Genomic DNA, 13,325 nt, shown 5'->3' with positions numbered 1-13,325 from the left:
GATTTGCAACACAAGAACCATGGGGATATTATTTGCTTTTTAAAGATTTGCAACACAAGAACCATGGGGATATTATTTGCTTTCTAAAGATTTGCAACACAAGAACCATGGTGATATTATTTGCTTTTTAAAGATTTGCAACACAAGAACCCCGGAGATATTATTTGCTTTTTAAAGATTTGCAACACAAGAACCCCGGTGATATTATTTGCTTTTTAAAGATTTGCAACACAAGAACCATGGGGATATTATTTGCTTTTAACACTAGAACCATGATTTGCAACACAAGAACCCCGGTGATATTATTTGCTTTTTAAAGATTTGCAACACAAGAACCATGGGGATATTATTTGCTTTTTAAAGATTTGCAACACAAACACCATGGGGATATTATTTGCTTTTTACAGATTTGCAACACAAGAACCCCGGTGATATTATTATTTGCTTTTTAAAGATTTGCAACACAAGAACCCCGGTGATATTATTTGCTTTTTAAAGATTTGCAACACAAGAACCATGGTGATATTATTTGCTTTTTACAGATTTGCAACACAAGAACCGCCGTGATATTATTTGCTTTTACATTAGTAGCGTTCATTGCAAACCTGTTGCTTGGTCAATGTCCATGGACGCCCTCTCCACTGCTGTCTTACCCTGTTCAGGCAAGTACCTGTTTCTTGATCAACGTCCACGGACGCCCTCTCCACTGCTGACCGACCCTGTTCAGGCAAGTACATGTTGCTTGGTCTATGTCCATGGACGCCCTCTCCACTGCTGACTGACCCTGTTCAGGCAAGTACATGTTGCTTGGTCTATGTCCATGGACGCCCTCTTTTGCTTTTGAACAAAATACTCCACGGTTATGTCTTTTATTACAACAGACTCCTACGGATTAGAAACTTGCACGTGGGCCATTATATGAGTGACATATGCGATGTAATCTCAAGGACATGCATTCATGGTGCTAAGTGATCGTTAAGATGTATCTCCGGATTTCCACAGACACTGACATTCATTCGCCAATGTCAGGTCGTTGTTTGTGTGATGAAATTAATGAAAAAGTATACTTTTTGAGTTTTGATTTTCTGTACTAATAAGGCTTGGACACTGGATTTTGTATTGGTTTATTTTATTCACATGTTACAAGATCCATGAGTAACAGCTATGTTTTGGGCGAAGACGCTCATAGGTTTTGCAGAGACAATCATGTACGAGTGATGAATGACAGCTTATCTGTTCCGAGTGAATGAGTGAGTTAGTGAGTATGGTTGTACGCCACTTTTAGCAATATTCCAGCAACATCACGGCGGGAGACAGCAGAAATCTGCTTAACATATTGTAACGTGGGGAATCGAACCCGGGTCTTCGTCGTGATGAGCGAACGCTTTAACCACAACGCTACGACGTCGCCTCCGAGTGAACGGGTTACTTACAACACTTGATTCACAAGGGACAGCTATTCGGTCGTTCATTGTCACGGGTGGTTTATTGTTTTACTGGCCATCATCAAATTTAAACAAGAAGGTAAAACGATTCTTACATTCACCCTTTATACGAGATTCGAAGACACACTTTAAAACGTGAAACGGCACCAAATTCCAGGGATTTTGGCGAAGCACAATCCAACTGCATAATGATCCCCGGTAGTCAAATACAGTACTTCAATGAAAACGCATCGATTTCTAGGAATATGAAACAAAGCATTCCAAATATTTAGCATCGAGAATCTTTTTGTTTCCATTTAGTATCAACAGGTTTTTTTTATGTACATGATATAGGGTAAATGATAGACATACACGTGCAGTTTGCTTCAAATATTTCACCGGTCCGTTTAGGAGTCGTCATTCTAGGAATAGGTTTACGTCATTACAGAGTGGAAACGATTCCTACGTCATCACCTAACTAATGACATAAAACGATTCTACAACAAGGAACGGTTGAATCTGTGAACAAATGAGCAACAGTAAATGTCAGATACAGACACTGGAAGGTCCCTGACCTTGATGTACAAGAATTTCCAGAACAACCTACCAGTTATTGTTCACATGTATATTGAAACCAAACGAAAACGATCTGTGCTGGGGAAAAGAGTTTACGGTAGTGCAGTCTTATTCGGAATCGGATGAGGGTCCGGGACACACCGTCGTTTGGAAGGAGTCTGTTCTTTTGGCAAACTGGACAAACGTAGGAATGGTTGTTTTCAATGCACAGTCGTGAATTGGACCGGAAAGTAGAGTGTGTATCACATTTATTTTTGTGTTTTGTGAAATAGATGACATACCAATGTCATGTTTTTGTACCGATGAATTTAAGACTGTCTGATGTCACTTTCGATTTACAAGCGACAATGGAGAGGGCGTCCATGGACATAGACCAAGCAACAGCAGTGTACTTGCGTCTGGACATAGACAGGGTCACAGGGTCAGTCAGCAGTGGAGAGGGCGTCCATGGACATTGACCAAGCAACAGGTACTTGCCTGAACAGGGTCAGTCAGCAGTGGAGAGGGCGTCCATGGACATTGACAACAAGCAACAGTCAGTCACTGCCTGGAACAGGGTCAGTCAGCAGTCAGCAGTGGAGAGGGCGTCCATGGACATAAGACCAAGCAACAGGTACTTGCCTGAACAGGGTCAGTCAGCAGTGGAGAGGGCGTCCATGGACATTGACCAAGCAACAGGTACTGCCTGAACAGGGTCAGTCAGCATTGGAGAGGGGGTCCATGGACATAGACCAAGCAACAGGTACTTGCCTGAACAGGGTCAGTCAGCAGTGGCGAGGGGGTCCATGGACATTGATCAAGCAACAGGTACTTGCCTGAATAGGATCGGTCGGAGAACTGGAACTTGAAAGGATGTTGGAAATGTCTCAGCGTAGACTTTCTGTGATTGGTTATGCGTTAATTGAATGGATGTTCTCTGACCAATAACTTGCATTACCAGTATGATTTAATTTGTAGGGATGCACCTCAGTTTATTAGAAATTGAATGTAGCCATTTTGTTTACGTTGTTTTTGCAAGGATGCAGCCGCTCATTCGAGCAAATTCAATGTTTAAAGATGAATTCATGCTTTGTGTGCATGTTGATATCAAGTGCAAAGTTATATTGTAATTTGGAAATAAATATAAATGTTTTCGCTGGAATGTTTAACGTTGTAAATGTTAAGCCTCGTACGTGTGTGGCATGTTTTCGGAGAATGAAAGGGGAAAGACGTTCCTGCAGCTAATCAAAGCATTTCTGAAACAGCCAATCAGCTGTAAGTGGGAACAGTAACCTCCCCTTGGAGGCTACAGGAAATGTAATAAGCTGCATCGCCCATTACGTATGGGTAATGCTATACGGTGTATTCCCATACTGCCTACAGTTCCAAACTGCCTACAGGTTAAAACAACATGATACAGGTTAAAACAACATGATCCAGTGATCAGAAAGTGAAGTTAATGGGAATACACTGATCTGACCTGTTCTACCCATGCTAACATGAACTCGACCAGTTAGTTGGTTAATGAACTGACCTGTTCTATGGTGTCTTCCCACTCTGCCTACAGAAGTTAAAAAAGTGTTGGTTTGTAAGACATCTTTATTCATTCTGAGAATTCTCAGTCTTTTCATGGAGACATGGATATATCATGAACAATTGATAAGTTTTACAGTCTTTTACTGGTTTTACAGTCTTTTACTGGTTTCACAATTACACACAACTGACAAGGATATCCATTTCGTTGCCATGGACTCCGATATGTGACGGGACACTGATAAAATGTATTTGATTATTTTTGTTTTGGTGGTATAGCATTCTTCTGTATATGTTATTTATTAGATCTGGTCTTTTTGTTGTAGAGAAAATTTTGAGCTTAAGGAATCCGTAAAAATGCAGATGGTAGTGTTTGTTTGGTCAGATGTTGTTTGCAAGGCCTGAACTATGGCTGCGAGTTCTGCTGGATACTGGAGTTTGCCGGGAGATTAATGGATTGTTCATACACAATTATACCAAACAATCTAGCAACAAAAGCAATAATACCACATTTTACCATTTTAATTTTTTTATAAATATGTATATATGTTCTTTTAACTTCTTTAATCAGTTCTCTATTTATATCAAGTTCATTTTTTACCTTTTATATATTTATCATTATTCACTTAATAAATATGTTTTAAAACATGGGTTGGTTAAAAAATACAACAATAACCATTTACTACACCACATCTATATTAAATTCAAAATCTTTTATACTCTTTACCTATTTCATATTTTTATTACCTTTTTAATTCGGCATCCCATTCAAATTTCCCTCAAATATTCAGTTGGTTTTTTGTGTGTGTGTGTGTGTGTGTGTGTGTGTGTGTGTGTGTGTGTGTGTGTGTGTGTGTGTGTTAGTAACACCACTCTTTCAAAATTTCTATTTTTGTTTCCCTTATTTCCTAATAAGTGTACTAGCCCGTCGCCGAAATACCTTAGTTGTGTGTGCGACATTAACTAAAGCAAATAACTACTACTACCTTGCTCCAAACGACACACCCATTCTTCATTGATAATTGGGCTGTTCCATTATTCTACAGGGCAAAAAATCCTTTCCCACGCTGCCTACAATATTTTTGTTGGCAGTTTGGGATTTAGGCAGTTTGGAACTGTAGGCAGTATGGGACCTAGCCTGCTATACAGGTGATAATTGGTGTTTGCTTCATAGAAAACATAGGCGGATCCAGAGTGTGTGTGTGTGTGTGTGTGTGTGTGTGTGTGTGTGTCCCACCTCCCCTCACACACCCCTTTGCCCTGAAAATTTATTAAATGACCATTGAACTCTGGTGAAATGAAGTCTGCAACCCTCTTTTTTCAAAAGAGTGCACAACAGTGTGTCAATAGTGTGAATGGGAAAGTATTATTGTTCGTCCGGATGGTTGTGTTCCCATTGAAATCGTCCGGATTCACAAATGTCGATCCATGCACACGTATGCGACCCCAGCAGTAATCCCCGACAATAAGGATTTCGGAATAAGGAGATCCAATAAGGTTAGCCCGTATTGGGTATTTCAGATTGTGCACTCAACGTCTGGTAACGCACAAAAAACGTTGCATATCTCAGCTGTCTAAACAGTGGTTAGATAACACCATGAACGGCCTTGAGACGGCTGAGTTTGGCGTTTATTTAGCAACTGCCTTGTAACACCTGCACAGGTTATTTCAGTTGGCGCGTAGTGAGGACAAATTGTGCAAAGTCATTGTGACTGATATTTTTCTCATATTGAACAACGCCGTTGAATTAAACCATTCACAGTTTCGCCATGACTGAGAAGTCCTACACAACGAGTGAGTACGATTTGTTCATTACATTGCCGACGTTGGGATCTGCTTATTGGTCAGGTCTCCAGTTGGTGTTATGTGTAGATATACGTCAGATGTATATGGCCTACTTGCGTTATCGTTACAGAATTAATCTAATTAGTCTTTGTCTGCACGGCTGCAGTCTTACGTAGGCGTATATTTTTACGTGGGAATTTGGATCGGGGCTTAGAGCATTGAGTGGGATGATTTGGTTTGGTTGTTGTTTTACGCCGCACTCAGCAATATTCCAGCTATATGCAACGGTCTGTAAATAATCGAGTCTGGTCCAGAAATTCCAGTGATCAACAGCATGAGCATCGATCTACGCAACTGGGAACCGATGACATGTGTCAACCAAGTCAGCGAGCCTGACAACCCGATCCTTTAAGTCGCCTCGTACGACAAGCATGGGTTACTGAGATCAATTCTAATCCGGATCATCAGGGACCTGAGGTGGATGAAATGGAGGGTGGGTTGAGAGAGAAAGTAGTGTGAAATTGGAGTCAACAAGATTCCAGTTCTATTAATTTATTACATTTTACGTACGACAAAAATAAAATGTTCTATATTCCAATTAGCATATTTTGTGAAAAACGTTCATGCACACGCCCTAACAAAGCAAGCACTATTTAGAGTAGTAGTGAGCTCGAGGTTGAGAGAAGTATTGGAACGAAAGTACGGGTATGTGATCTGTAAGATTCAAATTTAAATACCACGTTATGAGTACTCTTGACAGTTTAGTCTGGTTCACTCTATCAAGTATTTATTGGTTTCAGCGTCTGCCTTTCCGCCCCTCGCCGCGGGCAAATTGAGGCTCTACAGCATGAGGTTCTGCCCCTTTTCTGAGAGGGCGAGACTTGTTCTAGCTCATAAGAAAATCGAGTGAGTATACATAAGAGATTAAATATCCTTAAGCCAAGACTGACTGACTGAGTTTGGTTTTACGCCGCTTTTAGCAATATTCCAGCAACACCCTTTAAGCCGAAGAGAGCCAATGCTTTAACCATTAGTAACCGTCCCCTTTGCTATTAGTAACGTTGAAAGACAAATAAGGTTCCGTCTTTATTCTGAGAATGCGAGACAGGATCTTCCTCATAAGGACACATAAGATTCAGCATACACTAGAGGTTCTCACTAGCCATACTGAGGTCACGATACGAGACATATCTCGATACTGAGGTCACGATGCGATACATATCTCGATACTGAGGTCACGACACGATACATATCTCGATACTGAGGTCACGACACGATACGTATCTCGATACTGAGGTCACGATACGATACGTATCTCGATACTGAGGTCAGGTCACGGCTTACAGTTCCAAACTGAGGTCACGACACGATACGTATCTCGATACTGAGGTCACGACACGATACGTATCTCGATACTGAGGTCACGATACGATACATATCTCGATACTGAGGTCACGATACGATACATATCTCGATACTGAGGTCACGACACGATACGTATCTCGATACTGATGTCACGATACGATACGTATCTCGATACTGAGGTCACGATACGATACGTATCTCGATACTGAGGTCACGATGCGATACATATCTCGATACTGAGGTAACGATACGATACGTATCTCGATACTGAGGTCACGATACGATACGTTTCTCGATACGGAAGTTGCGATATTTCTGATTGGTTATGCGGCTAGCATGGTCTAGTCTTTCCAATCACATTTGGCTCAATGTATTATCTTAGGCCAAAAGGTACAAGACCTATTATCAGGGCGGTCTTAGGGCCAAATAAATTATACACGCTTTAGTAAAAGTTTATATGAGACATTGAGCAGCATCAAAATAATAATCGACATAATTTGAATCGATAATAAAACAAATGAATCGTGCATCGTATCGCATAAAGCTTGCCAAACTACCAAATGAGACAAGGATGACAAAATCCAAAGCATGCGCTTTGGGAGCTGGCTTCATCGGAAACTCTAAACACCCTAACTTTTCTCACCGCGCCAATGTCCCTACTCAGAATTTGTACTGCTACCTTACCACTTAATTGCATCGAGTACATAAAAACTCGCTTGATCGATGGCACCTGTCAGCTGGTTCATCGCCATTATTTCCTGGACACAACCCCCAAACACCTTCCCCCCAAAAAACAAAAAAGCAAAAAAATAAAGCCATAAGGAGTTTAACGGCACTTATTCATAGGTTCATATCAATCGGGACTGTGTCCCTTCGAACCCCGCACTGAAAACAGAAATTGATCCGATTTGACAGTAAATACATTAGCCCCAAACTACAGCCTAATGTTTTGTCATCTATGCCTCATCTAAATCTATTGACTACATGTATAGTTTTATATGGCTATATACAGTGAACTTTCTTGCATTCGTCCTGGAACCAACTTGGTGTGTTGACCTCGTTACATCCTGCGTTTTACATAGCCCTAAGACTCCAGGAGTGTCAATATATGATTTTATACAGATGCTATTTGTGCGTTACAATCCCCTGTATTCAAGATCAACATTGCTTCAAAAAAGCATTTGTCTTGTCACCAGACACGAGGTAGTGAACATTGACTTGAAGCAGAAGCCATCTTGGTTCTGGGACAGGAACCCTACAGGCAATGTTCCAGTCTTAGAACAAGACGACAAAGTGATCTATGAGTCCCTGATCTGCTCTGACTACCTGGATGAAACGTACCCCAACAACAAACTGACCCCCACTGACCCGTACAGGAGAGCCCGGGACAGGATCGTGGTGGAACTGTTTGGAAAGGTAACAATCTGGTTTACAATCCAAATGGCGCAAGTAATGCAATAGAAATCAATACAAGACAAATCTTATGGATAACAACTTCTCTATTTTTCTACCACGACGTTTCTGGGCTAGTTCTTGCCCCTTCTCCAGGTGGATAATCATTTTCCACCTGAAGAAGGGGCAATAACTAGCCCAGAAACTTTTGTCTTGTATTACTACGCCAACTTCTAAATGCCTTTGAAGAATTTCGATAAAAATCAAATTCTTGACATTTGTCAGAAGGCTTACCGTAACAGTTGAATGAAGGTGGTGACTTCAGGCTGAGTTCACCATGACCGATTCCTCTTGGCCTGAATTGCGCTGATTGCTACGGAAATACAATGTTTACCAAATGCATTGTAGCGTGGGTCTATTGGGAGGGGGACACTGTTCCTCTTGTTTTGAACATGCTAGTGTTCATTAAATATTTTGAAGGACTTATTTCATTGTAAATACAATCTGATGGACAAAAAGTTTACCACAACAATGGGAGAGAGACAGTAAAATGAATTCACCATGACCTATCCTTCTCGGCCTGATTTTGCTGATTTTGGTTTGGTTTGGTTTGTTGTTTTACGCCGCACCCAGCAATATTCCAGCTATATGGCGGAGGTCTGTAAATAATCGAGTCTGGACCAGATAATCCAGTGATCAGCAGCATGAGTATCGATCTACACAATTGGGAACCGATGACATGTGTCAACAAAGTCAGGGACCCTGACCACCTGGACCCGTTAGTCGTCTCTTACAAGTATGGGTTGCTGAAGACCAATTCTAACCCGGATATTCATGGGTGCTGTGCTATTTGCCATGGAAAGATATTGCTTACCAAATGGATTGTAGTTTGTGTGTTGGGGAGCTGAGAAATTGTTCTAAGATCCTAGTCTTGATGACATATTTTTACGGAATTATTTTATTATAAATGTAACCTTATGGGTTACAAATTTCCCGCAATGCGTCCCAAGATTCCTCCCAAGCTTAAACTGTTTACGTTATGTAGGGCACATAAATAACCTACGAGAAAACTCATACTTGCTATCGTCGAGAATCTAGTATCACAGCATGATTTTGTATATACAGTGGAATCTGTCAAATCCGGACTCTGTGTAATATCTGAGTCCCGGCAATATCTGAGTCCCGGCAAAATTGTCCTAACAATCAACTTCCTATGAGAACAATGCTTTGTAATCCGGACTTAGCTGACTAAAATAATGTAATTCACTGGAAGAAATAGGTCCCTACTCGCATACAAATGTTGCACATTTCAGGCAGTGACCCTTTTGTACAAGATGCCTTACAGCAAAGATGTGCCAACAGAAGCTATTAAAGGATTCCATGATGCTCTTGGTCAAGTGGAGAAGGAACTTGCAAAGAGAGGAACCCCGTTCTTTGGTGGTAAGAATATTTCCACCTATTCTTGTCAAGAAAAACGATTATGCAAGAAATTGTGATAAGAAGTGAGCTCCGGATCACATTGTTTGAAATCCACTTCATGGAAACCGCAAAAAGATCAGTGTACGGCACATTTACTCCAATGGGCATTAGTCTGTCAGACCGTGAAACAAATGTATCCAAGAAAGACCATGCAATTCTAGAATATGTAGTAAGTCTAGATTACCACAATTTCATGAAAATGAAAGTCTCTGGGTTCCTTTTCATTATATTTTATGATTTTATTTTATCATTTTAGAGACAAGAGGTTCTTCATAAGGGGCATGTAGTACTTTGAGAAGATGTTAATTAAGAAATACAGTTGGCTCTACCACCATGTATAGTGTAATAAAGCACACTTTCGCCCTGAACTATCATAGTTAAAGGTCACATGCAACGTAAAACACAACTTTGCAGATTCTTATACCTTTCGGTATGGACTTACCGAAACAAATCATCAAAACTGCAAATTCAACTTCAAATTCAAAAATAACGCAATGAAAAACCCCGCGCGAAATCGGAGTTCAAACGATTCACTAATTTTCCCCAGCGCTTGGGGAAAAGTGGTTTCAACAGCTGGGCTGAGCTGCGCTCATAGCACATGCGCAGTGAAATAGGTTCGCGCAGCTTGGAGCGGGTTGTCCGGATTATAAGGTCGTGAGCAGGAGTAGTCTAATCAAAACAAATAGTAAATAATCTACTCATTACATAAAAGAACCTTGTCAGGATCTAGATCTACTCAGCTATGTGTCAACCAGTGAGGCGTTCGACATTGCAAGACAGAAAACCTTCGCTGGCGGTGAATACTCGGTGAAGGCTTTGGTGTGAGCAGGGAGACTATATAAGTTGTAGAGTATCCCTGGTGTGAGCTATTTTTCTAATGTTTTGTTGATATCTCACAGGCGCGAGCTTTTTATATGTTATGACAGTAGATTACCGATTTAACTGTTTATATAATTTCATTTGTCTATTTCACGACACGTTGTTCTTACCGAGTCACTTTCTCAGTTCGATACTGAAAAGCAATGTCATTATTTAGCGTTGACAGAATTTCTAATTGTGATATAGATATGTCGTTGTCACAGACAAAACTCAATGTCTGTTTTATTGACACCTATGTGTCTGCCTGCCTGTCTGCTAATGACAATATTCAATACACAACTACGATCACTGACCACATGCAATTTGAACTTAACACCTATCAGGGTATACACCATAAACAAAACGCATTGATTTTTGGCCCGAGTTCGGTCTCTGTCACATTATGTAATTACACAGACTTGTACACATGACATGTTATGATGTCTGTTGATTGCAAAATGTTATACACAAAATAATGAGCATGTATTTACGAAACCCAACATCTCTATATATACACACACAATGAGCCGTGATGGCATCTGCAAATGAACCGGCTGTTACACTTGAGTGCACATCCACCCGCTCTGACTGGGTTCGGTATCCCGGCTGCTTCATTTCTAGGGAAGTAAACCCAAGTACAAAATATTGCACTTTTAATTTGCGACTGTACGCTTATAATTTTGTTTATATGGTTTTTTTCATAATGAACAATGTATATTATATGTCATGAATAAATGATAATTGTGTTTGAATTATGTTTGATTTTTTGGTTGCATGTGACCTTTAAACTACGAATGCCGCGGAGTAGGTTACTGTTGGAGGCTGTTCGAGGCGATGACAACTGCCATGCATCGTGGCGTCGGTTATCAAGGGTATGTTTGATAACGAGGGGACAGACAAGAATGGCGTAGTGACGTCATTACAGTTTGACGTCATGCAAGAAATGTACTTTATCGCCCGATTAAGTACTGTCGGCGCCTTTGATTTTTTAGCGAAACATCTTAGAATTCCTATTAGGTATGTGGATCCATATCAATGTCTTCTATTTACATTTTAGGCAGCTCTGTGCAGATGGTCGACTTCATGATCTGGCCTCACGCTGAAAGTTTGACGCCGTGGCCCACGCAGTGGAGGGAGCGAGGGTCACAGATGACCGGTACCCTAAGTTAACCGAGTGGATTGAAAAGATGGGGACGGTACCAGCTGTGCAGAAGTGTCGCTGGGATACACCAACACATGTCCATATCATGGAAACAACCATAGCTGGAAAACCAGACTATGACATGGGACTTTGAATGAGCATCTGTGTCTTGATAGAACTGTGTAGATGATTTGATTAACGACAACATTGATCATATTGTTATAATGACAAATGATATCACAATTAATTTGATACCGATATAATGATATCACTTTTTGCTGTGATATTATTTCATTCGGCGATATAAATCTTTCACTAATGTTACTAATGCATTTCGTGATACCCAAAACGTGATATCCTTAAATAAATAATTTATGATTAAAAGAAGTACTGATATCAGTAAATTGGTAATAAATGTGAAAACGTCTTGCCATAATAACCTACTCATGAATGCAATAGCATGATGTCCGGATTAATGTTGTCCACTCTGGCAGCGTTTCGTTCTTTTGCTTCCAACTATCACAGTTGTCTAACCTTCTCAACTAAACGCTGTGTAATACAATAACATAGTGATGTCATTATTCACCAAGGCAACCTTGTGAAACGAATACCTTCAAGGTCAACTTCAACTGATCCTGTCTGGTCTAAAGCTACCACATGGATGTTGGTGCCATGATGCCAATGCCATCGAGCTCTCAAGGACAAACACTCCTGGTGTGACGAGCTCACGTACATGCAATCTCATTAAAATCGGATCCTAGTTCTAACAACCGCAGAACAAAACCAGTCAATTTCAGGTCACGTAAAACCCGTTGTCCGACCACTCAGCGCGTGTCAGCTCGACAGTATCTCCAGCTTCAATGGAATGACATTTGCCCGTGAGCAGTACTGCCATACATTCTTAACCACACCTTTAACAATTCAGACTTGTTTTGTTGAGTTTCCAAATTCTAAAACAAAAATTTGTCAAATGAATTTCAAAGCCAAGTCGCCATTTGTGAAATTCGGGCCGAAAGCTGGAAAGAATTGCTTCAGGATTGGCCAATGTCATTGACATCCATTTGTCAATGTGACATCGTTTTATGTACAGTCAGAATGTGACACCCTTGTATGTACAGTCAAAATGTGAAATTTTACAATTGAGTCTTTTGACACGGTGAACTTGGTCTTCGAAAATACGATTTGGTATTGCTTTATGTCAATCAGAACAACGTAATAATAATTGGTTTTTGATGTCACTGTAAACAATAGTCCAAACATCATGGTGGCTTGCAGATGTTTGAACCAGACCGACCGTGCCTGACAACGTGGCTATGAATCACCGTATACGACTCCAACTCACCTTAGTTTTAATGACTACATAGTGCTTAAAATTTGGCGCCTCTCTATACCTATATTTCATGTGATATTTTCTATGCCATTTTGAGCAGTGTAATGTCATAATTGCGAGACTTGATTAATGTTCTTTAGGGTCTTTCGAATTTCTTCACACTTTCGTGTGTTATCACAGAGTAAAGTATAATGAATTAAAGAATTTGTTTAATCAACTTTGTTTAATTTCTTTTATCGTTTTCCGTAATGCAGATAAACAATCCACTGAAAACTTCGGACTCGATCGATGCCAATTAACGTCTTCAAAGCAACCATCAAACAATTTGTGTTTCATTTTGTCACGGAAAAATCGAGAAAAAACGAGTGCGAGTGCGTGTGCGTGTGCGTGTGTGTGTGTGTGTGTCTATCTGTGTGCAAAAGTTTACGAATGTCTATTTGCCAATTGGGCATTCATAAATCGG

General features: G+C 40.4%; 1 protein-coding gene across 1 annotated transcript; it reads left to right on the top strand.

Annotated features, from left to right (window-relative positions):
• The first annotated feature begins 5,036 nt into the window (after positions 1–5,036).
• LOC124252863 (glutathione S-transferase omega-1-like) lies at positions 5,037–13,079 on the top strand. The gene is given in 6 exon segments (XM_046686535.1): positions 5,037–5,306; positions 6,098–6,203; positions 7,859–8,078; positions 9,368–9,494; positions 11,449–11,493; positions 11,496–13,079. Coding segments are annotated over 6 exon segments (714 nt in total). The 5' UTR covers positions 5,037–5,281; the 3' UTR covers positions 11,687–13,079.
• The last annotated feature ends 246 nt before the right edge of the window (positions 13,080–13,325 follow it).

The sequence above is a fragment of the Haliotis rubra genome, unplaced genomic scaffold (assembly GCF_003918875.1).
Source record: "Haliotis rubra isolate DU_JTF1 unplaced genomic scaffold, ASM391887v1 Scf527, whole genome shotgun sequence".
Taxonomy (NCBI): Eukaryota; Metazoa; Mollusca; class Gastropoda; order Lepetellida; family Haliotidae; genus Haliotis; species Haliotis rubra.
Note: the sequence above shows the minus strand (reverse complement) of the source record. Positions and strands in the feature narration are given on the sequence as shown.